Raw genomic sequence first — 25582 nt, forward strand, 5'->3', positions numbered from 1 at the left:
CTTTTGCATGCCTCCCGCAGCAGTCTAGGAGCTGCACAAAGCCATTATCCACACCTGTACTGTAACCAGCACATAGTGAACATTCATCTTTGCTAGCTGAATGACAAGAAGGAAGTCCTTGGACATCCTGTCCCTCTGCTCTCAGTCAACCCCGGGGAGCATCCACCCCCACCTTTCCTCCTCTACTGGTCTTGGGATACAATGGAAGGGGTCCTCCAGCCAAGGCCATTCTCTCCCACCTCCTCAAGAAACTCCTTGAATCCTTGATTTTTTCTTCCGTATCTTCACCTTTACAATCATTTTCTATCAATAGGCAAAAGATATTCTCATGAAACCATCCACCCGCCAGAAACCCCAAAAGTTCTCTTCAGGCCTCAGGTTAGCCCATGATGGCCCTCTTCCCCTGACTTTCAGGACTCAGCTGAACACTCTTCGGTGTTCCTCTACAACTTCTTCTCTTTTTTTAGGGAGTCCTTAAAATGTTGGGATCTCCCAAAGTCCTCCCCCCCACCCCATCAGTTCCCCCACTGATAAAGGGGAGGGATTCCCGTCAAGATAGAGTCTGGAAAAGTTCGGACAACGGGGAGCTGAGGAATGAGGTTGGGTGAAGCGGGGCGGATAAGGAGACAGCTGTGAAAAGCCTGAGGCCACTGGTCAAGGAGGACAGGTGCTGCGGAGAGCACTTGAGCCTCTGTGACGTGTCGTGGGGGTGAAGACTGGAGAGACCGGGAGGCGCGCGCCCGGAGAGGCAGCCTCTCGCTCAGCTAAGAAAAGCGCGCGCTCGTGAGCGCGGCGGCCTCTATACGCTTGCGCCGCCGTTGCCGGGCACCCGCCGGCAAAAGAACAACATTGGCGAGGGGTGGGGGCCTCGGGGACTCCGGAAGGCCACCCTTTACCCGGAAATGGTTGTACAGGAACATGGCGTTGCTGGTGCGAGTCCTTGTGAGTGAAGGAGTAATTTGCTGCGGTCGCCCGCTGGGCCCCAGGGTTGGAGTCGGAGAGGGCAGGGCGGGAGAAACTGGAGGAAAGTGCAGGAGGGGAGTTTGTGCGGCAGCGAGGCTACGCGGCCGCCTTCTCAGTGGGGAGACTGAGGCAGCGTCCTACTTCCCCTTACCCTCTGTTTGGCTGTGACGTCCCCCTCTTTGGAGGAGGAAGAGAATGACATAGGACCTAATTTTGGCGAAGTTTGCTTTTTTAGTCACCTCATGCGACCGCTTTCCCGCCGGGAGAGGCGGCACGTGGGGGCACTGATTGGAGTGTCTTGAGACCTGGGTTCTAGTTTCTGTTCTGTCACTGATGCCCAGTGTGACCTTGGGCGAGTCACTTTCGGGTCTCGGTGTCCCAATGGGAAAAACGAGGTTAATCTGCAGTCCTTTTGGTTTCTGAGGTTCTCTGGGTTTTGTTTCCGAGATCAGTAAGACGATTCGTAACTGTACAGTTAAGTGGAATACTATTCTAGGTTGTTAGGTTGAAAGCTGCACGAAACCGGGCTCATATCTGTCGTTCTGACTGCCCAGCACAGTGTATGGCACATCATAGGTGTTCAAGAAATATTTGTTGAAGGAAGGAAGGAAGGAAGGAAAGTAGGATTACTAGACTTCTTAGCAGTTTTTTTTTTTTTTTAAGATTTTTATTTTATTTATTTGACCGAAAGAGAGACAGAGAGGGAATACAAGCCAGGGGAGTGGGAGAGGGAGAAGCGGACTTGCCTCAGAGCAGGGAGCCCGATAGGCGCTCGATCCCAATACCCTTGGATCATGACCTGAGCCGAAGGCAGCCTCTTAACAATTGAGCCACCTAGGTGCCCCTAGACTTAGCACCCTTATGGGAAACTACTGCCCTTGTGATTCAGTCCTTATTCTTCTAGCATACTCTGACATCTGGGAATTCAAGGAGAAAGAACGTGGCCGCAGGAAAAGGTTAGGAAGATACAGAGCTTAGTTACTAATCACTGAGGGATGGGAGGGTTTATAATTTTAGGAAATCTTCCAAAAATTGTTTTTTAGAGCAGACACTTTCTGCTCTAAAAAAAAAAATCTGTTTTTTAGAGCAGACTCTTTCCATTCCTGCCTCTGGCTGTCTTGTGAGTTGCTATTTACACCTAACTTTTAATCTTATATATGGTTTGCAAGGACTGCAGTTTTACCTCTTGTATTTCTTGTCAGCCTAGCAAAGTGCAGTACTCTCTATTGCTGATCAGTAAGTCTTTGAAGAATAGTAGCTCATTTAACTTACAGAAAGATTCATTTGGTGAAGTAATTGTTGATGCAGGACAGAAATTGATTCAGATTTGAGAGCTGTTGGAAATGGCAACTAGGATGTCCTTACTTAGTTTTTAAGGTGGATATGTCAGGAAAAAGATGAAAAGTTTATTGGGCTGTACATCCGAAATGAACACCTTGATTTGTCTTGGAAGTTATTGGCTGCCCCAGATATATTAAATATTCTTGTCCCTGAGTGTGTGGACTGTTGCAGGTTTATTCTTAGGTGGTAGCATCCATTGAAACTGCCTAACTGGCCTCTGTTAGTCAGATTTTTTTCTATTTATTCCTTTCTGTTCATCTTTTTAGATAAAAAGCAAGTTTAGGTAAGGAAAGTCCTTTCACTTTTTTAGGGTTTAAAATCACTTTCACTTTATACTGTGATTGTTTATAAAGTCCTCTTATATGATACAGTGTGCTGCATGACAAAGCCATGGACTAGTAGAAAGTGGCAGTAAACATGAGAGCAGCAGATATTTATTGATAACCTATTCTGAAGAGACATCTTGGTTAGGTGCTGAGGAATTCATAAATACAGGATATCTACCTGTCCAGGAGTCTGAAGAGCCTGGGTCGAAAGCTTGGCTCCAGTACTTACTATGAGTGTGACCTTGAGCAAGTCATCTAATTTCTCTGAGCCTCAGATTTTCTTAAAATTTTGATAGGATTGATCAGAAAATCAGTTGATACAGGTGATATTTAAGTGCTTTTTTTCCCTTCCTTTTACTTTAGCAACTGTTTTGAGAGTTTACTACATTCTAGGAACTATCCAAGGGACTGAGGATGAAAAACATAAACCTTTTTCTCAAGTGTATAATCTAATTAGGAGAGGCAAAAAAGAGAACAAATAATACAGTACTTGAAATGCTGTGAGAAAAGACTGTACCAGGTGCTGCAGGAACAGAGTAAGAGATACACCTAACCCCAGCTTGAGGATAAGCATCCATCAGGGAGAGATGCCTGAACTAAATGAGAGTATTAGAGAATGGGAGAGAGAGCACAGAAAGGACGCATTAGCTTATGCTACTAATGCCAGACAACCAAGAACTGTACATGAATCTTTGGCTTGACTCAGGGATACTTAATGGGGAAATGGCAGGAGAGGAGTCAGGGCCTTGTGTTTCATGGTTAGGATTAGAGTTTTATTCTGAGGCAGAGGGTAATCTTTGAAATATTTTAAGCAAGGGAAAATTTGTTTTTAATAGGGTGTTTTCCAAATATTATTTATTTTTCAAATAGTTTTCAAGTTGAAAACAACCCGATCTTCATTCTCAAGTTGTTCTTAACAACTATAACCCACTAAGGTACTTCTATAGGGTGAGACCCTGAGTCTTGCAAGTGGGCTATGGTAGGAGATGTGTGATGGGTAGGGGGTAGGTAAGCTGCACATGCGCACTGAGGGGGGTTTGAATGTTGTGTAACCTAATGTGAACTGATAGCAGCCCAGGGTCTGGGCCGATTTCCTGTGGTCCCCAGTTTGTGCCTGGCCCTGGAGACTGGGTTCTAGGACAAGGTTACCCAGTCCCTGATTTTTTGTGACTTGTGCTGGAGATACGCAGGTAGTCTGTGATAGTGATGCATATGTATTCCTTGGCATCATCTCTCATGCTCTAGATGGCATCTATGTCAACGCTTCTGTTTTTAGGGCGAAAATGTTTATTTTTTAAAGGTTTTTTGATACATTCTTTTTTTATTTAAATTTTTAAAGTTAATAATTGACATACAGTAAGTTGTACTTCTTTAATTACACAATTTGATAACTGTTAACATAGATAGACACTTGAGAAGCTATCACCACATTAAAAAAAATGAACATGTTTCTCCCTCCCCAAAATTTCTTTGTGCTCTTTTGCAGTCTTTTCTCCTGTTGTTCTCCCCCTGCAACCACAACTGATCAGGGGAACACTTGAGTTTCTTCTCTCATTTTTTGTTTTTATTTTTGAAATTTTTATTTATTTTTTTAAAGTTGTGATCTTTTTAAATTTTTTTTTTTTTAAAGTAAGCTCTAGACCCAATGTGGATCTTGAGCTCATGACCCTGAGATGAGGAGTTGAGTGCTCTACCAACTGAGCCAGCCAGGTGCCTCTCTTCTCTCATTTTTTAATTGAAATTTAAAAATTGTATTTTGAAAATATAAAAAAGTTAAAAAAAAAAAACCCTCATCTTAGTGAATTCTCACACCTGCTCTTAGATTTTTGCTTTAATAGATCCCTGTAGCAGTTGTGGATGGATCAAAGGGCTGAGGTTTCCTGAAGCTGGTCAGAAGCTACTCAGGTAATCTTGCAAGAAGTGACGAAGGCCTATAGTAAGAGGGGAAGTGTGGTTAAAGAGGAAGGGACGATTTCAGCAGGTATTGAGGAAACTGTCTGCAGGGATGGTGAAGGGTTAGATATTGAGGGTGAGGGAGAGGGATGTCTAACAGTGAGTCCCAGGTCTGCCTTGGATGACTGAGTTCATAGAGCAGTGTCCTTTACTGAACGTATCCAGCTGGAGAGGGTGGTGTTTTGCTGTTAGTGTTTGTTTGTTTGTTTTTAAGTAGCTGGAGAGTTGGTGTTCAGGAGAGAGTAAGCAAGCTGAGATAAAGATTGTAGTTGAAATATGATGTTGAGACTTCCCTGGAAAGAATATGGATAGCTAACATTTTTTTTTTTTTAAAGATTTTATTTATTTATTTGACAGACAGAAATCACAAGTAGGCAGAGAGGCAGGCAGAGAGAGAGAAGGGGAAGCAGGCTCCCTGCTGAGCGGAGAGCCCGATGCGGGACTCGATCCCAGGACCCTGAGATCATGACCTGAGCCGAAAGCAGAGGCTTAACCCACTGAGCCACCCAGGTGTCCCGATAGCTAACATTTTTAGGGCATTTATCAAGGTGCCCTGGGTAGCTTGGTGGGTGAAGTGCTGGACTCTTGATTTCAGCTCAGGTCATGATCTCAGACTCCTGAGATTGAGCCCCACATAAGGCCTCTGCACTCAGTGGGAAGTCTGCCTGAGATTCTCACTCTCCCTCTCCCCCTGCCCCCCTCCCAGCCTTGTGCGTGTACGTATTCTCTCTCTCTCTCCCTCCCTCTCTAAAAACGAAAAAAGTTTGACGTTTATAGGTCATTTACCATGTGGTAAGCACTCTTAAATACTTTATATATGTGAATTTACTTAATCCTGACAATAGCCCTCTGAGAAGGTAGCCACTCTTGTTTTCTCCATTTTAAGATAAGAAATTTGAACCCCAGAGAAGTAGTATTCCTAAAACTTTCTCGTTAGTTTCTCCTTAGTTTTTCTCTTCTTTCCCTTCTGCAGCAGTGGGTTTAGGGAGTTCAAACACTGCAGTTGCTGAGTAGCTCTAGCAGAGGAACTGGACGCTTGAGCAGTGCAGGGCAGTGGGACTCGTTTATGGTTTTATCTAATAGTTACCTTTATCACCATTGGGCATAGGTGATCATTTTACTTTGACAGTAGTAGAAATTGCAGAAAGCCACTCTGTACTTAAAAAAAAAAAGATTTATTTATTTATTTGAGAGAAAGAGAGAGTGTGTGTGGGGGGCAGGGCGGGGAGCAGAGGGAGAGAGAAATTCAAACAGACTCTGTGCTGAGCACAGACCTGGATGCAGGGCTTGATCTCATGATGCTGAGATCACAACTTGAGCCAAAACCAAGAGTTGGACACTTAAGTGACTGGGCTACCCAGGTGCCCCTCTGTACTTATATATATATATATATTTTTTTTTAAAGATTTTATTTATTTATTTGACAGAGAGATAGATCACAAGTGGGCAGAGAGGCAGGCGGAAAGAGAGGGGAAGCAGGCTCCCTGCTGAGCAGAGAGCCTGATGCGGGGCTTGATCCCAGGACCCTGAGATCATGACCTGAGCCGAAGGCAGAGGCTTAACCCACTGAGCCACCCAGGTGCCCCTATATTTTTTAATCGTAGTAAAATATACATAAAATGTACCATTTTAATCATTTTTAATTTTACAGTTCAGTAGCATTAAATACATTCACATTGTTGTGCTGCCATCACAGCCATCAATCACAGAACCCTTTTTATCTTGCAGAACTGAAATTCTACCTATTAAATGATAAATTACCATGCCCCCCTCTCCTTACCCACCATTCTTTCTGTCTTTATGATTTTGAATATTCTAGGTACTTCATATTAGTGGAATCATATGGTGTTTATTCTTTTGTTACTGGTGTATTTTACTTAGTATAATGTCTTCAGGGTTCTTCTATGTTGTAGCATGTGTCAGAATTTCCTTCTTTTTTTTTTTTAAAGATTTTTTTTATTAGAGAAAGAGAGAGAGAGCAAGCGAGCCTGAGAGAGGAGAAGGCTAGAGGGAGAAGCAGACTCCCCACGGAGCCGGGAGCCTGATGTGGGACTCAATCCCGGGACTCCGGGATCATGACCTGAGCCGAAGGCTGTTGCCCAACCAACTGAGCCACCCAAGCATCCAGAATTGCCTTCTTTTTTTAAAGGCTGAATAATAGTCCATTGTATGCATAGATCACATTCTGTTTATCCATTTGTCTGAGGACAGACACTTGGGTTGCTTCCATCTTTTGGCTATTTTGAAATAGTGCTGCCATGAACATGTGTACGTATATCTCTTCAGGTCCCTTTTTTTACTTCTTTTGGGTATGTATTCAAAAGTAGATGGGGCGCCTGGGTGGCTCAGTGGTTTAAAGTCTCTACCTTTGGCTCAGATCGTGTTCCTGGGTTCCTGGGATTGAGCCCCACATTGGGCTCTCTGCTCAGCGGGGAGTCTGCTTCCCCCACTTTCTCTCTGCCTGCCTCTCTGCCTACTTGTGATCTCTCTCTCTGTCAAAAAAAATCTTCAGGGGCGCCTGGGTGGCTCAGTGGGTTAAAGCCTCTGCCTTCAGTTCAGGTCATGATCCTGGGCTCGAGCCCTACATCGGGCTCTCTGCTCAGCGGGGGGCCTGCTTCTTCATCTCTCTCTGCCTGCCTCTCTGCCTATTTATGATCTCTGTCTGTCAAATAAATAAATAAAATCTTTAAAAAAAATCTCCAAAAGTAGAATTGTTGGATCTTATGGTAATTCTATGTTTAATTTTTTGAGAATTTGCCATTTTATTTTCTGTAGTAGCTGCAGTGTTTACATTCCCATCAGGAAAGCATAAGGCCTCCAGTTTCTCCACATCTTTGCTAATGCTTGTTATTTTTCCTTCTTTCCTTCCTTCCTTCCTTCCTTCCATAGCGACCATCTTTTTTTTTTTTTTTTTTTTAAGAGTGCACAGGAGTGGGGTGGGTGAGGAGGGCAGAGGAGGAGGTAGAGAGAGAATCTTGAGCAGTCTCCATGCCCAGTACAGAGCTTGATGATGGGGCTTGATCTCCCAACCCTGAGATCATGATCTGAGTAAAAATTGAGAGTTGGGACACTTAACCAACTGAGCCACCCAGGCACCCCCTTAGTGGCAATCTTAATGGGTGTGAGGTCATGTTCCATTGTAGTTTTGGTTTACATTTCTCTAATGATGAGTGATGTGCAACATATTTTATATGCAAGCTGGTCATTTATGTATCTTTGGACAAATGTCTGTGTGAGTCCTTTGCCCCTTTTTTAATTGAGTTGTTTTTTTTGAATTGTTGAGTTAGAGTTTTTTTTTTCCTTTCCTTTTTCTTTTTTTAAGATTTTATTTATTTATTTATTTGTCAGAGAGAGAGAGAGAGAGAGAGAGAGAGAACACAAGCAGGCAGAGCAGCAGGCAGAGGCTGAGAGAGAAGCAGGCTCCCCGCTGAACAAGGAGCCCAATGTGGGACTTGATCCCAGGACCCTGGGTTCATGACCTGAGCCGAAGGCAGCGGCTTAACCAACTGAGCCACCCAGGCGTCCCTCTTTTTTCTTTTTCTTTGTTAAAATTTTATTTATTTATTTGTTAGAGAGAGGGAGAGCACAAGCAGGGGAGCAGCAGGCAGAGCAGCAGGCTCTCTGCTGAGCAATGAGCATAATGTGGGAACTTGATCCCAGGACCGTGGTCATGACTTGAGCTGAAGGCAGATACTTAGCCAGCTGGGCCACCTAGGGATCCCGGTTTTTTTCTTTTTAATATATTCTGGATTCAGTCCCTTATCAGATACATGATTTGCAAATACTTTATCCCATACCATGGGTTGTCTTTTTACCTTACTGATAGTATTCTTTGATGCACAAAAGTTTCTAATTTTGTTGAAGTCCAACTTAACTATTTTTCCTCTTGTTGCCTGGGCTTTGGTGTCATATCCAAGAAATCATTGCCAAATCCATTGTCATCACCTATGTTTTCTTGAAGAGCTTCATAGTTCTAGGTCTTAAGTTTAGGTCTTTGATCCATTTTGAGTTAACTTTTGTATGTGTTTAAGGTTTTACTGTGGTTTGTTATTTTCTTTGTGTTTGCCATGGGAATTACAATTAACATCTTGATTTATAACAATCTAGTTTGAATTAATATCAACTTGATTTCAGTAATATATAAAAACTTTTATTCCATTTAGTGCCATTCCTTACTGAGTCCCTCATGCCCTAAGTGTCATCAGATTATATACTTATACATCGTGTGCCCATCAGCATAGATTTACAATTACTCTTTATGCAGTTCTCTTTTAAATTAAAAATAAAAATGGAAATAAAAAATAATTATAAACAAAATATATTTATGCTGTATTTTTTATTTATCTAAATAGTTACCTTTATCAGTGTCCTTTATTTCTTCATGTGGATTTGAGTTTACTGTCATGTCAGAAGTCTCATTTCAGCCTGGTGTTTTCCCTTTAATATTTGCTATAGAGCAGGTCTGCTGTTGACAGATTTTCTTAGTTTTTTTAAATCTAGAAAAAATTTTTTTTTCATCCCACTGCCTCCTGACTTCCGTGGTTTCTGAGAAGAAATCAGCTGTTAATGTTATCAAGGCTTTCTTACACATGTTGAATAGCTTTCCTACTTTTAGGATTCTATGTTTTTGTCTTTCAGCAGCTTGATTATGATATGTCCATTTACAGATCTCTCTGAATTTATGCTACTTGAGTTAGTTGAGCTTCTTGGACTTCTAGATTGATGTTTTTCATCAAATCTTGGGATTTTTTTTGCCAGTATTTCTTCAGATATTTCTCTGTCCCTGTATTTCTCTCTTGTCCTTCCATTATACATATGTTGGTACATTTGATGGTATCCCATAGCTCTCTGAGGCTCTGTGAAATTTTTTCATTCTTTTTTCTTTCTGTTTCTTAGTCTAGATAATCTCAGTTGGCCTATTTTCATGGGCACTGATTTTCTCTTCTTCAAATCTTCTGTTTAACCCCTTTAGTGAAATGTTCATTTTATTCTTTTCAACACAAGAATTTATATTGCTTATTTAATTTATTTGACAGAGAGAGAGAGTGTAAAAATGTACAAGTAGGGGAAATTGCAGGCAGAGGGAGAGGGAAAAACAGGCTTCTTTCTGAGCAGAGAGCCTAATGGCTCGATCATGGGACCCTGGGATCATGACCTGAGCTGAAGGCAGTTGCTTAACTGACTGAGCCTTCCAGGTGCACCAAGAATTTCTATTTTTTTTTTTTAAGATTTTATTTATTTATTTGAGAGAGAGAGAGAGAGAAGCAGTCTCCTCGCCGAGCAGAGAGCATGATGCGGGGCGTGATCCCAGGGCCCTGAGATCATGACCTGAGCCGAAGGCAGAGGCTTTAACCCACTGAGCCACCCAGGTGCCCCAAGAATTTCCATTTAAAAAAAAAAATAATCTCTCTGTTGATATTCTCTATTTGGTGAGATAGCATTCTTATACTCCGCTATAGTTCCTTAGACATGGTTTCCTTTAGATTTTAAACATTTAAAATAGCAGGTTCCAAGTCTTTGTCTAGATTGTCTAACATCTGAGCTTCCTCAGGGACAGTTTTCTTTTATTTTCTTTCTTCAGGGACAGTTTCATTTTCTTTTTTTTTTCTTTTCCCAAATTTTATTTATTTATTTGACACAGAGAGAGATCACAAGTAGGCAGAGAGGCAGTCAGAGAGAGGGGCATGCAGGCTCCCTGCCGAGCAGAGAGACCGATGCGGGGCTCCATCTCAGGACCCTGAGATCATGATCTGAGCTGAAGGCAGAGGCTTAACCCACTGAGCCACCCAGGTACCCCAGGGACAGTTTTAACCCACTGAGCCACCCAGGCGCCCTGCCCCAGGGACAGTTTTTATCATTTTTTTCCCCTTCTGTTTCTTTACATGTTTCATACTTTTTTTTTTTTTTTGTATGTTTGTTTGTTTTTTGTTAAAACCTGGACATTTAAAATAATACAGTATGGCAACTTTGGAAATCAGATCTGTCCTTTCTCAGAGTTTATTTTTTTTCTGTTTAGTGACCTTTCTGAATTAATTCTGTAATGTCTGTATTCTTTGTTGTGTGGTCTCTGCTTGGTTAGCTTAGTGGTCAGATAATGATTGGAGACTTCCTTAAATACTTGGAACCAGTATGTCTCCTGGTTTTTGCTGAGGGACTCTGTGCATGCCGTCAACATTCTGCCAGTCAGTTAACATCTCTGTCTTAAACTTCACTTTCTTCTTGTGCAGAGCCTCAAGGTCAACCAGAGTTCTCAGATCTTAACCTGTTCATGTGCACAGCTCTGTGCATATGCATGGCCTTCAGATTCCCAGGAATATGTCAGACATTTTCAAAGCCCTTATGAGCTCATTCTTTTTAACTCCTCTTTTTAACTCCTCCACAGCTCATTCTTTTCCTTTTAAGCTTTTTTATTAGCCTTTTGTTTTCCCCAAGTAGTATCCACTACCTTAGGCAGCCAAGAAGTTAAACAATTGCCTCTATTTGTTTTCAACCAATACTCCTGGGGAAACGTTTTCATATAGGAAGAGTTCCAGGGCACCCTTGCAAATGACGTCTTACAAATTACTAACAGATCAAATAATGCTAGTGCTTTGCAAATAAGGCTTTAAGGAGGGCACTTGGGTGGCTTAGTGGGTTAAGCCTCTGCCTTCAGCTCAGGTCGTGATCTCAGGGGTCTGAGATCGAGTTCCGCATCGAGTTCTTTGCTCAGCTGAGAGCCTGCTTCCCCCTCTCTATCTGCCTGCCTCTCTGCCTACTTGTAATTTCTCTCTCTGTGTGTCAAATAAATAAATAAAATCTTTAAAAAAAAGGCTTTAAGGAGCATCAACCCCATTCAGAAGTCAACTTTTCTCCAGAGAAGACTAGTTCTTTTTAGTGAATATTGCTATTTAGTAGCCAAACCTGGATACTAGATGTAGCCTTCTAGGACCTATTAAGACAAGGATAAGAAGTGTATGAAGTGCATACATATACATAAACACACATCTGTTTCTATATTTATCTATACATAACAAAAACCAATGCTAATTGCTCTAAAGCCATCCTAGTACCACAGGGTTTATTGTATCCTTCGCCTTTTCATATTTGTTAACTCCTTTCTCTAATAGATACCCTTAATATATATAATAATTAATATATGTTAATTATTTGCTCAATCTCAGTACATTTACTGATACGCTCAAATCTTTCTTGGACTTAATCTTTTAAATCTAAGATTGGACACCCCCAACAAAGTGGGAGGAAGCAGAGTATTCACTAAGTATGGACATTCTCTGCTCCTTCTGTCTGAGTAAATACCCTTTTATAACATGCCACTTTGTAACTTGTAGGTCAGTTTGCTCAGGCAGTGTTTATCTTTGAGATTATGGAATTGAATTAGTTTCCATGCTATTGAGAGTACAGGAGCCAGTGGACATTTGTAGAATGGATTTGGTGACTGTGGTCGATCTTCATTATTCACAGATTCTGTATTTTTGAATTCATCATACTTGCTAAAATTTATTTGTAATCCCAAAATCAATACTCATGGTACTTTTGCGGTCACTTATGGATTTGTGCAGAGGAGTTAAAAATTTGAGCTGTAACATGCAAGTTCCTAGCTGAGACAGATACTCTAACTTCTTATTTTAGCTCTTACAGTGTAAACAAGTACCCTTTTCCAGTTTACTTAATGGCATGTGTTTTTGCATTTTTGTGCTTTGTTGGTGATTTCCCTGTTGTTGTTTTTTTTTTTTTAATATTTTCTTTATTTATTTGACAGAGAGACACAGCGAGAAAGGGAACATAAACAAGGGGAGGGGGAGAGGGAGAAGCAGGCTCCCTGCCAAGCAGGGAGCCAGATGCGGGGCTCAATCCCAGGACCTTGGGATCACGACCCAAGCTGAAGGCAGACGCCTAATGACTGAGCCACCCAGGCGTCCCTGTGATTTCCATGTTTAATATGGCTGCCAAATGTTAGTGCCATCTAGTGCTGTCTGGTATTGCTAAGTGCAAAAAGACCGTGATGTTCCTTACAGAGAAAATTTATGTGTTGGATATGTTTTGTTCAGGAGTGAGTTACAGTGCTATTGGATATGAGTTCAATGTTAATGAATCAACTACATATACATATATATGAAATAAGATGTCTTTAAACAGAAGCACACAAGGTTATATATTGATTGGTTGATGGAAATGGGACCAGAGGCTTGTAGGAACCTAAGCCTGTATTTACCGAAGGAGCGATAGTTCAGTATTTACTAAGTGTTTGTGTGCACTTTACAAAACAAAACTATGGGGAATAGGAAAATGGACGCCCTGTAAAGCCTTTTCTAGCTCATGAGTAAGCTGAGGAAAATACTGTGTATCTTAAATGCCACATGGAGCAAGACGCTCGTCAGCAGCAGACTGATTGTAGTTGAAAAATTGGTCTATCCAAGTATTTTGAAATACAAATGTAAAATCACCTGCAATTTTCAATACTCACAGGAAATAAAAATGTGGAAGCTGTCTAAAATTTTGGTTTTTGAAGCTTTGATGAGGCAAAAAGACAATAAAACTGGTTCCCATTTAGTTGTGGTGTATATATTATCCTAGGTTAAAGCAGTAATTTTAACCATTGGAAATGGCTACAAATGTTTTCCTAAACTTGGGAGTTGAGGTTTGCTAATTGTTATAGGCCTGATACGTCAGTATCTGTAAGTGGGAGAGAAGTACTTTCACAGTTTTATATTTATAAATGAAGAATTGGGAGAGGTGCAGAGGAAAGTGGACCGAATAGAGTCAGTAGAGCCAGTACTTGGAATCTGGGGATACTTCTTGAAGCTAATGAACTCATGGGTTGGGTAAGAGGGAAGAAGAGAGTCTCAGAGGAACTGACCAGAAGGGGATTAGGTTGTGTGGGGAGGAGTACTAATTCCCAAACCAGGGAATCTGAGTCAGGTTTTGGAGCTGCTGAATGGAGAATACAAGGCAGGGTATGTAAGTATAAAGTTGAGTCTACAGGGGTCCAGTTGATAAAGATCAGGTAATCAAGTTTGACTAAAAGGGCACTTGGAGGCACTGCGAGCTTTTGAGAAAGGGAATACCAGGTTCAGAACAGTATTTTGAGAAATTGGTTCTTATTGCCGTGACAGTTTGCTATGGAAGGAGAAGCTTATGCACATAATTCAGTAACAGTTGTTAAAATGATGCTTTTGTGTGTGTTTTAGAGTTCTTGAGGTGCTTTTCCTTGGAACACTCCTGTGGGGTAGCTTTTATTATTTCCACTTTACATTAGGGAAAATAGAGGTCCAGAATGTTGAGTAACTAGTTCAGGGTCACACAGCTATTTAATAACCATCTTGGAATTCATATACCCTTTCTGCTGCACCTCAGTTTCAATTAAGGGTTTGGACAAGAATTGTTGTAGGATTGGAGAAGGAACAGAGCTGATCGCGTCTTTCTTCTAATAAGAACTGATTTAAAGTATTGGCATAAAACCAAGTAGAACCAAAATTAAAGAGAAAAGTTTTGTTGACGTGGGAAAAAATACGATGAAATTCTTCAGAAATCGTTCAGAAGTTTGTATTGTTCCTACTTGTAATTTCCCTTTATTTTTCTTCCCCTTCTTTGGACTTAAATCTGCAGAAGTTTATCCCATATTTACATTTTTAGGAAAGGAACATCTAACATTGAGTGATTCTGGCAAATGATTCAGTGTTAGTAAACAAAAAGCCAGTAACTGTTTCTTATTTAAATATTATCCCAGCAGATCAAATCTCAGCTGAAATAAAATATTTGAAGCTTTACTTTTCATTTAAAACATAAGGGGTTCTGAGTGGTCTATTAAAAATAGTTACACAGAGGCTCCTGGGTGGCTCAGTGGGTTAAGCCTCTGCCTTTGGCTTGGGTCATGATCTCAGGGTCCTAGGATGGAGCCCCGCATTGGGCTCTCTGCTCGGCAGGGAGCCTACTTCCCCCTCTCTCTATGCCTGCCCCTCTGCCTAATTGTGATCTCTGTCTGTCAAATAAATAAATAAAATCTTAAAAAAAAATAGTTACACAGTTTTAAAACTGTGAGACACTTTAGAAAGCATCTCTAGGTTTAAAATTCCTACACCTTTTTCTACATCTTACCCCTTCCTGCCTACTCATGAGGAAATGGAGATTCATATATATATATTTTTTAATGAATTTAAATGCTGCAAGTTACATTTGTTGATTTTTCTAAAGTCCTGAGAAGTAGGGATTTTTTTCTTTATTTTATAGAAGAGGCAACAAAGACTTGTAGCTCAACAGTGAAGCCAAGAGTCAAATCAGTGCTTTTTGAGTCCAAGTACATGGCTCTTTCCACAGTACGATACTGTGTTTTATTGTTTCAAGACTAGATTATAGAGTGTTAGGTGAGACTTTGGAGATACTCCCTTTACCCTTTCATCCCATAAATGAGCATGGATTCTGGAGTTGGGCTGCCTGGGTTCAAATCTTAACCTTATCATTATAGTAACTATTAATCTTTTGGAGAGAGAGTGTGTGCACATGTGTGTGTGTATGAGTGGGGGCGGGGGGGCAGAGGGAGAGGGAGAGAATCTTAAGCAGGTTCCATGTTCAGCATGGAGCCTGAAGTGGGGCTCGATCTCATGAACCTGAGATCATGAGCTGAGCCGAAGGCAGATAGTGATCCCACACTGCTTACTATAAAGGGATTCTGTGAAGATCAGACAAGTCAGTGTTTATGAAAAGGCATTGTAAACTCTTATTTAAACGATAATCTAATTGTGAAATGCCTGAAGTCTGCTTATTTTGTTACTTTCCTGAGAGGGAACCCATGTACCCTGGCTTGAGTCAGCCATTACTAGAGTTGTTTTGGTTCATAGATCGGGAATAGGTAGGGGTACATCTTCCTTAGAGAGATAAGCATGCGGAGTTTTAGTCTTGTCCTATTTTGGAAGTTCTCTTTTCTTTTTTTCTTTTTTCTTTTTAGAGATTTGTATTTATTCATTAGAGAGAGAAAGAAGAGAAGGAGAGAATGTGAATGGAGAGAGGGCCAGAGGGAGAGGGAGACGTAGACTCCCTGCTGAGCAGGGAGGCCTGCATGGGGCTCGATTCCAGGACCCCGAGATCATGACCTGAGCTGAAAGCAGAGGCTTAACTGATTGAGTCACCCAGGGACCCTGGAAGTTCTCTTTTCATATACCCTGTTCTGGAAGGATTTCTAAACTTCTATACATGGAGTGGGATAAAATTCTTGACATTTTTTTCTCTCTCTAGAAGAACCGGATTAACATTTCCCCATGGGTTCCAGTATGCAGCCGATTGGTACCTGTGTCTTCTACACAGGGACAGTGGGGCAGGGCTCTGTCTGGTACTTTCCAGGTAAGGTTTGTTGTTTCTTTGCTTGGTATGAAAACCTTAGTGTTTATTTGCAAATGTCATATATTTATAGATTAGCCAAACAAATTGTGTGATGGAAAAACCTCATGAGACCACTTCTGGGTCTCTGTGGTGCCAGCTCAGGACTGATTCCTACAGTATGGTGTCTAGGGCGTTGCTTCTAAATACCCCAGCAGTGGAATTTAGCCTAGGATACCATGCTACAGTCTGATGATTTTTACTGTTGGGAATGTTTCCAGATATTCATCTCAGAGTTAACTTAAGTTTTCTTTTTGTAGCCACATTGTGCCACTTTTATTTGGGGTAAGAAATGTTTCTTTTCTTTTTTCTTCTCTTTTCTTTTCTTCTCTTTTCTTTTCATGAACACAAAATCCAAGGAACAATTATTTGAGGCCTTAGTTTACCATTGACCACATGATTCATTACCTTAGACCCTCCTTGAGAGTTTTTTCTCCTGATTTTCGTTAATTATACAAATAATTTAGTAATAAAGGAAATAAAAATCATCCATGACCTCAAACTTGAAAACATCTGGTTTTTTTTCCAGTCCTTATGTGTGTGTGTGCTAATTTTTTCCTTAGATACCTTAACAAATAACCACAGAATTTTATTTTCTGGTGCCCTTTCACTTATTAGAGCAGACATTATTCATGTTAGGTAGATTGCATAATTAAATTTTTTAATGGCTACGTGTTATTCTATTTACTTAGGCCGTGTTTGATATTAAAATCACTTCCAATTTTTTTTTCCATTATAGGCTTAATATAGTTACCATTTTCTTGATATATAGTTTTTAAAATTTTTAATTATTTATTAAATATAATTTACTAGGAGGGTGTACCCTGGGTCGATGAGTATGAGCTGTTTCTCTCTCCATAAGGTTGTTTTAATTTATAGTGCCATCAGCAATGTATATATAGCTAGTCTTTCATTATTACCACCTCTGAATTGGGTGTTTTAAAAAAATTTAAACTAACTGGGTAGAAAATATTATCTTGTTTTGCTTTGTGTTTCTTTGTTTATTTGTCAGGGCTAAACATTTTTCTATGTTTACCAGTTGTAGTCTAGTTTTTAAAAATCATATGCTTGTATCATTTCTCTATCTATGGGAATTTATTTTTCTTACCAGTCTATGTGAATTCCTTCTGTAGCCACTAACTTCTTCATATTTGATGAAATTAAAATATTTTGCTATAAAATTATGTTATATAATTTATGTAAATATACTAAAACAATTTAAAATAGTATAATTCCCTCTAACTAGTGTGTAAGCTTTTCCCTTCTGAGGACACATTTTGTTTGTGCCTGTACTTCCTGGGCTTCTTACTCACCTTGGCACAGAGTAGGCGCTAAATATATGTTGAATGAATAAAGAATATGTCTGTACAGAGGAGGCATTCTACTTTATGTAGTCATGGAGCTATTTCTTTTCAGAGTTGAGGTATGTTCTGTTACTCTTCGTGCATTGGAAAATTTTAATGAAATTTATCATAGAGTTCTAAGTCATTTGTTTTTCTGTGTATATGGGTGGGGGGGTACTCATCATGTGAATCTCAGATTTATGTCTCATTCTTTGAATCAATAAACATTTCTTGAGTACCTAGTATGTACCAGGTACTGTATTAGGTTCCAAGACAGCATTATAGCAATCATCCATGAAATAACTTAGGGTGGTTTATCTCATGCTGACAAGAGGTAATTTCAGCCAGTATAAATAAACTGGTCATTTTGTTGTGCCTCATTGGCACATTTTCCCACTTTGAGGACCCCTGGTTGGAAAAATCTGGTTTTCTTCAGGTACATGTCTGACAGGGAGACAGATTTAGCTCAGAATGGAGAAGAACTTTGTGTTAATTAGAATTGTGGGGTCATGGAATGTGTGGGCTGCATTTTGACATAGTAAGTTCCCTGTTACTGGAAATATTCAGGCAATGGTTAGAAGACTGTGTGTTAAGAGCATGACATAAAAGAATTCATTGGTTGAATGATAGTATCAAATGATCTCTAAGGTAATGTCCAATGCTATAATCCTGTTACTATTTTCAAAAAGCTAGGGACATTATATTCTTATCTCTGTCTTTCTTAAATAACATTTTGGAGTCCTGTCATGCTTTGATGAGTCTACTTTAAAAACATTTTTTTAGGGGGGGACTGGGTGTAGGTTGAGTCTTCTTTTGGTGCAGGTTATTATCCTGGGGTCCTTGGATTGAGCCCTGAGTTGGGCTCCCTCCTTCTCTTCTCCCTCTGCCTCTGCCCCCCACTCATGTTCTCACTCACTCTGCTCTCTCTCTCTCCCCAGTAAATAAATAAATCTTAAAAAAAAATAAAAACAATAAAAAATCTTTTTTAAAATTTGAAATAAATTTACATAAAAGTTGCAAAGATAGTATTTTCATATACCCTTCGCCTAGCTTTCTCTAATGTTAATATCTCCTATAACAATCGTGCACTTATTGAAACTAGGAAATTAACATTGATATACTATCAACTAATCTGTGTAACTTTTATCAGTCTTTTTTCCACTAATGTCCTTTCTTTGGTTCTTCAATTTCAGTTTGTCTAATATTTTCTTGTAATTAGGTTATACATTTTTGGCAAAAGTGATGTTCCCTTCTCCGTGCATGATTACAGGGGATATATGATGCCAATATGTCTTGTTACTGGTGATGCTAACTTTGATCACTTGATTATTAAATTGGTGTCTGTCAGGTTTCCCTACTATGAAGTTACTATTTTCCCCCTTTATAATTAATAAGTACCTTGTGAGAAGATACTTAGAGGCTATGCAGATACCCTGTTTCTCAGCATACTTCTGTTTACTACTTTTAACATCTATCAGTGTTTCTTTTTTTAAGATATATAATATCAATTAATTATTTTAAAAGTTGTGTTTCAAAAAACATAGCATTAAATTTACTATGTTAACCATTTTTAAGGATATAGTTTAGTAGTGGAAAGTATATTCACATTGTTGTATGATGGATCTCTAGAACTTTTTCATCTTGCTAAACTGTAATTCTATACCCATTAAACACTAATTCATCCCACCCCACCCTTGGCAACCACATTTGTACTTTCTGTTTCTATGAGTTAGACTATTTTGGATATACATGTAAGTGGAATCATATAGTATTTGTCCTTTTGTGACTTAATGTTGCTTAGTATAATGTTCTTTTTTAAGGTTTTATTTTATTTTTTTTTTATTTATTTGACAGAGATCACAAGTAGGCAGAGAGGCAGGCAGAGAGAGCAGGGGAAGCAGACTCCCCACTGAGCAGAGAGCCCAATGTGGAGCTTGATCCCAGGACCCTGGGATCACAATCCGAGCCGAAGGCAGAGGCCCAATCCACTGAGCCACCTAGCGCCCCGCTTAGTATAATGTTCTTAAGGTTCATCCATGTTGCAGCATGTGACAGGATTTCACTTTTTTAAGGTTGCATAATTTTCCATTATATGTATATACCACATTTGCTTTATCCAGTTTGATGGGACATTTGGGTTGCTTCCACATCTTGGCTATTGTGACTAATGCTGCACTGATGTAGTGTGTAAATATCTCTTCAGGGTCCTGCTTTGAATTCTTTGGGATGTATACCCAGAAGTGAGATTACTGCATTATGCGGTAATTCTGTTTATGGTTCTTGACTGCAGTAATCGTTCCTGTGATGTTTGTATAATGGTGATTTTCTGTTTCCATCATGATTACTATATTTATTGTTTGGAATTCTACTGTTTAAGGAAGAGCTGTTACTTCTCCATTTATTTATTCAATTATTTATATCAGTATGAGCTCATGGATGTTTATTTCCCTCTATGAGTTGTAATTTGTCTTGCTTATTATTATTTTTATTTATCAAATTGTCCCAGGTTTGGCTCTTAGGAACTCCTTCAAGTTCTTTTCTATGAGCTTTCATCATTTTTGAACATTCTTTATTTCCTAGCACAAGATGTTTCAAGTTCATGTTGTATTTTCTTTGCTTTAGCCCTAGATTCAGCAATTTCTTTAAGGAGCCCTGGTTCCTTTAACTGGAGAATAGTATTTGGAATGTTTGGAAACTCAGAGATTTGTGCTTAGTGCACAGAGTATGTGTCATTGACCTCTACTTGGGTTTTTGGAAGCAGCTTGATATAGGGGAAGGAAGATAGCTCTGAATATGTGTCTAATCCTTTAATGAATTTTTCTTCTTTGGACCTTATTGTCCTCATTTCTAAAGTGGGAGAAAAATCGTATCAGCTTTGCAAAGTTGTGAGATAATTTGAGTAAAACATCAAGCATATAGGTGTGAGGCATATAGGAGATCTTCAATAAATTGTAATTGCTGTTTTTGTTGCTATATGTATGTTGATGCTACTTGGGTAAATTTTATCCTCACTATGTAAATTGAAACTTAAAAAAAGAAAATTGTCCTAAACTACCTCAAGTTGCAAGCTTTCCCTGGGTCTTAGTTTCCTCATCTGCGAAATGAAAAGGTTGGACTTAGATCTTTGAGATTTCTTCCAGCTCAAGTGTTGTTATTCTGAGTTACTCCTTAGTTCTTCAATTGCTTTTTCTCCAAGCTAAACAACCTCAATTCATTTTAACCTTTCCACTAGGACCTTTTATTCATCTCTTTGATCATTCCTGTGGTTCTTTTCTGGATCTTCTCCAGATCGTCCTTCTATTTAAAAAAAAAAAAAAGACACAGAAAAACCCAGTAACAAAAAAGCCATTAAAAAAAAATTGACCTAAGTTTTATTGAGTGCCGACTCCATGCCCAGAATGATATTGAGCAATGGGGCAGTATAAGATGGACTGTTTGCTGGTAGAGCTTACAGTTTTGCTAAAGGGACCAGTTAATGCATACCGTGGTAGTCCAGAATCGCTGGAGTCCTTCCTTCCTTTCCTTTTTTCCCCCCCCTTCTCTTCCGTCCCTCAGACCGTCCCTCCCTTCCTTCTTTCCTTCCTTCCTTCCTCCCTCTTTCAGGTCAGGAAGGTCTCTTTACTTTCAGAACCTTCCTGAAAGGGGGAAAAAAAAAAAGGTCAAATCTTACATTTATTTTAACGAAAGACTGCCTGCATAAGAGTTTATCATTGGAGTTGTCTGGAACAGGTTCTATTTCTTGTGTAGTGAGTCTTTCTGTTCTCCATAAGACCATGAGCTGCTTGAGGATAGGGATTGTTTGTATCCTAAAACCTCACACAAAGACTAGCATATTGTGGGCATTTAATTAAGGTTGGGTAAATGAAGGATGTATACATGGCATAGATAAAGACAAGAAGGAAATAATAAATAACCATGTAAATGGTTGGGTTTGTTCATTCAACAAATATTTGAGTGTTTCCCATATCCAGCACACTATATTTCATTCAGGTAATATGCCTAGTTTCTACCCTCATGGATCTTTTCCGTAGTGGTGATAGGAAATAAGCAGGTTCCAGAAGTACATAGTTGGACATTATAATGTGTACTATGAATGAAATGAACAGGCTACTGCTAGAATAGAGAATAATGGGATTATAAGAAACTATTTTAGATAAAATGGTCAGAGAAGTCCTCTTTGAAAAAGTGACATTTGAGTATTTCAGGGTATTTTTTTTTTTTTTTTAACAAGAAGTTGTTTATTGGTATTTTTTCAGATTAAAGAAAGGAAAAATTGATGTCTTTAAAGGTCAAGGGAATCTTTTTTGGGGGGCAAGAACAACAAATAGTAAATGTGTGTATTTATAACTATGTGTAGGTATGCGGAAACTAGGTGTTGTTCTTGGTACTAATACTTAGATACTTAAGTAGTTCAAGTAGTGTTAAATGTTAGCTCATGAATAATGGTTAGAACAGAAATAGAGCAGTTGGTGAGACAGTCACACAGGAATCCATTGGGTTACTCCTGGAGCTATGGGAGAAGAGAAGGATCATGTAATCTAGTTAAAGAGAATTTGCCCCAAAGCACAGCTAGTTGAAATTCTTGTCAGTTGTTTTTTGAACCTGTTTGAGTGCTTTGTGTTCTAGATAAACCATTATATTGGTATATGTAATGTAATGGGAGGTGTTCTGTGATTGATCTGTTTTTTAAAGCCTGCATAATACCTATGAATTAAAGCATAAGGGTCCTTGGCACTGACCGGGAAAATCCTAATTTTTTAATATCCTTATTTGAAAAGAAAAGTAAATAATAACTCAATTAGAAATTCTGTTTTTCCCTCATTAGGATTAAAGAAAAAAATCATTTCATTTCATGTTTTCCCTCTCTTCTTGGGATAAACCACAATTGAAGGGGTAACCCTCCTTCTGCTTCCTCACCGTTTTTTTGGTAAAGGTAATAAAACATTACTGAGAATTTGGAAACTATTCCTAAATTCATCCATAATTCTATTAACTTAACAAAATAACTCTTTAATTTCTGTATGTTTCTTTCTAGAGATGCCCATATACATTCATGTGTCTACCTATAATTTTATACATGTAAGTGTTTTCATGTTGTAGCAATAATGAGCTTTAATGTAAACTCTGGACTTTGAGTGATAGTGATGTGTCAGGGTAGGTTCATCTGTCATAAGAAATGTCCTGTTCTGCTGGGGGATGCTGATAGTGGAGGATGTGAGTATATGAAGAAGGGGTTTATGGGAGTTCTCTGTACTTCTGCTTAGTGTTGCTGTGAACCTAAAACTGTTTTAGAACATAAAGTGTATTTAAAAAATCTCAATGATTACCTGATTTTTCTATTGAGTGACTTTACTGTAATTTAATTAACCATCTTATTGGACTCCCCCACTCCCCCCACCAAGTTTTCACTCTTGTGAATAATGCTACACTGAGGCTCTCTTACATGAAGTTTTTTCCCCTTGGGAATTTATTTTCAAAACTGTGTTTATTGGTCTTGATTTTATTTCCAACCTAATAGCGTTAATGGTGAATATTAAAGAATAAATATTAAATATATGTTAAGGCACTTAGCATTGTACCTGGCATATGATAGTTGTAAATTGTGGCTATTTTATTGCCCAAGTGCATTCAAGTGCAATGAGAACATAAAAGGAAGGCAGTTCTGATCTGAACAACAATGATGTTGGTGATGATGGAAGCTTCTATTTATTGAGTATTTTTGAAAGGTACTTTACATGTGTTATCTTCTTCAGTCCTCCCTACAACTGAGATTCAGTAAGTCGCTCATGGCCACCCAGCTTATACGTGGCAGAAGCAGGCTTAATTTTTATTTTTAAAAAAGAATTTATTTATTTATTTGAAAGAGAGAGAATGAGAGAGAGAGATCATGAGAAGGGAAAGGGTCAGAGGGAGAAGCAGACTCCCCGCCTAGCTGGCAGCCTGATGCGGGACTTGATCCGGGGATTCCAGGATCATGACCTGAGCCGAAGGCAGTCGCTTAACCAACTGAGCCACCCAAGCGCCCCAGAAGCAGGCTTTAAACTTAAAATTGACTGTTAAGGGGCGCCTGGGTGGCTTGGTGGGTTGGGCCTCTCTGCCTTCGGCTCGGGTCATGATCTCAGGGTCCTGGGATCGAGTCCTGCGTCGGGCTCTCTGCTCCGTGGGGAGCCTGCTTCCTCTCTCTCTGCCTGCCTCTCTGCCTACTTGTGATCTCTCTGTCAAATAAATAAATTTAAAAAATCTGTTTAAAAAAAAATTGACTGTTAAGAGTCTTTTTCCCCCCATCTACCGCACTGCTGCCAATGTTTAGGTAGGTCTTTATTACAATTCTAGTTCCTAGAGTTGCCCCAGATTTATTTAGTTCCAGGTTTCCAGGGCCAAATCCTTTTATTTGTTCAGGTATCCAACAGATGTTTATTGAGTACCTACTGCATACCAGACACAATTTTAGGTGCCCATCTCGGATTCATTTGGTGATCAGATCACCAGGAACTAGGTTGGAAGGATTCTATGATCTTTACTTTGAAGCAGCTCTTCTCAGAGTAACCATCCAAGTGAATGCTCTCTGTTGCTTACGTCTATTTTTTTTTTTTTAAATCTCCCAGTGGCCTCAGATGAGCCAGTCCCTGGAATGTGGTGGATCAGAACAGATTCCTGGGATAGATGTTCAGGGGAGTAGGAAGTATCACACCACAAGTAAGGTGAGAATTATTAGTATTTTCTACATTTATAGACTGCTTTCACACAGGTATTCTTATTTGCTTTCCTTCCCCCTTTTTTTTTTAAGATTTTATTTATTTATTTGATAGAGAGAGATCACAAGTAGGCAGAGAGGCAGGCAGAGAGAGAGGAGGAAGCAGGCTCCCTGCTGAGCAGAGAGTCCGATGCAGGGCTCCATCCCAGGACTCTGGGATCATGACCTGAGCCGAAGGCAGAGGCTTTAACCCACTGAGCCACCCAGGTGCCCCCAAGTATTCTTATTTGAACCTTAGCAAAATTGTTAGCTGGATGAGGCAAGGAATTTTATTGAATACAAATGTGAGTCTCATGGAAATGAAGTGATCTGCCCAAGGTCACAAGGATAAGTGACAGACCAACTGAATATTTGAACCTAAGGCTTCTGATCCTGTGTCCTATATTTCTTCTGTTGTACTGTCTTGCTTGGAAAACACTTTAGAGAAAAAAGTTGTTACAGATTTTTCATATGTTAAAAGTAAAAGTAAAGATTTTTATATGTTAAAACATACGTTATCTGTTTAAAGTAGTATTTAACTTGGAGAATTTCTTATAGCCTGCCTTCGTTTGGAGAACTTAGCATTAGAATAGGTTTTTCTGGGGTGCCTGGGTGGCTCAGTGGGTTAAAACCTCTGCCTTCAGCTTGGGTCATGATCCCGGGGTGCTGGGATCAAGCCCCGCATTGAGCTCTGCTCAGCGGGGAGCCTGCTCCCCACCCCACCTCTCTGCCTGCCTCTCTGCCTACTTGTGATCTCTGTCTGTCAAATAAATAAATAAAATCTTAAAAAAAAATAGGTTTTTCTTGGAGTTTATTTGCAAACTACAAGATTCATAAAATGTGGTATACTAAAAATACAAGTTTAGGAACATTTATTCACTGCTTGCTTTGGTTGGTTATGATTCTGAATGACTTTTGACTGCTTTCAGACAGTAGTCTTCTTTCCTTTTCCTATTATTTTAAAACAGAGCATTCTGCTTCTCAGAATTCTTCTCTGGGAGATGAGGGCCAAGATTTCCTTTTAAAAGTACTCTTTTCCATAGAAGTTTTATTCTCATAGCCCACATCAGTCATTTCCTAGACATGGGTCCATAGGCATATAGTCAGTGAGGTGGCTCTGAAGTTTGAAGGACACCAATTAGAGTTCCAGATGTGTTGGTACTGAGTGATAAGATGCCCAGAAAAAGAAGAATTAAAAATTCTAGGTGAAAAAAAAAATCTAAGCAATAAAAAATACCCTTATATCTAATAAGAAACAAAAGCATTCTTTTTTGGATAATTATTTTGGGGGGCATCTGTGTGGTACAGTCTGTTAAGTGTTTGACTCTTGGTTTTGGCTCAGGTTGTGATCCTCAGGGTGGTGAGATCAAGCTCCACCTCAGTGCTCAGCAAGGAGTCTGCTTAAGACCTTCCCTTTGGGGGCACTTGGGTGGCTCAGTTGGTTAAGCATCTGTCTTTGGCTCAGGTCATGATTCCAGGGTTCTGGGATTGAGCCCTGCATGGGGCTCCTTGCTCAGTGGGGAGTCTGCTTCTCCCTCTTCCTCTGCTCTTCC

General features: G+C 39.6%; 1 protein-coding gene across 2 annotated transcripts in view; it reads left to right on the top strand.

Annotated features, from left to right (window-relative positions):
* The first annotated feature begins 809 nt into the window (after positions 1 to 809).
* Positions 810 to 25582, top strand: part of LOC116868473 (ubiquinol-cytochrome-c reductase complex assembly factor 1) — a 96414-nt gene continuing 71641 nt past the window's right edge. The window contains exons 1-3 of one of the 2 annotated variants that reach the window (XM_032858798.1): positions 810 to 942; positions 15813 to 15917; positions 23902 to 23997. In XM_032858798.1, coding sequence (XP_032714689.1) covers positions 919 to 942; positions 15813 to 15917; positions 23902 to 23997 — 225 coding nt within the window. In that variant the 5' untranslated portion in view covers positions 810 to 918. The remainder of the gene's footprint in view (positions 943 to 15812; positions 15918 to 23901; positions 23998 to 25582) is intronic. The other variant, XM_032858800.1, reaches the window with a different exon arrangement.

This window comes from Lontra canadensis, unplaced genomic scaffold (genome assembly GCF_010015895.1).
Source record: "Lontra canadensis isolate GAN:19392208 unplaced genomic scaffold, GSC_riverotter_1.0 scaffold16, whole genome shotgun sequence".
Taxonomy (NCBI): Eukaryota; Metazoa; Chordata; class Mammalia; order Carnivora; family Mustelidae; genus Lontra; species Lontra canadensis.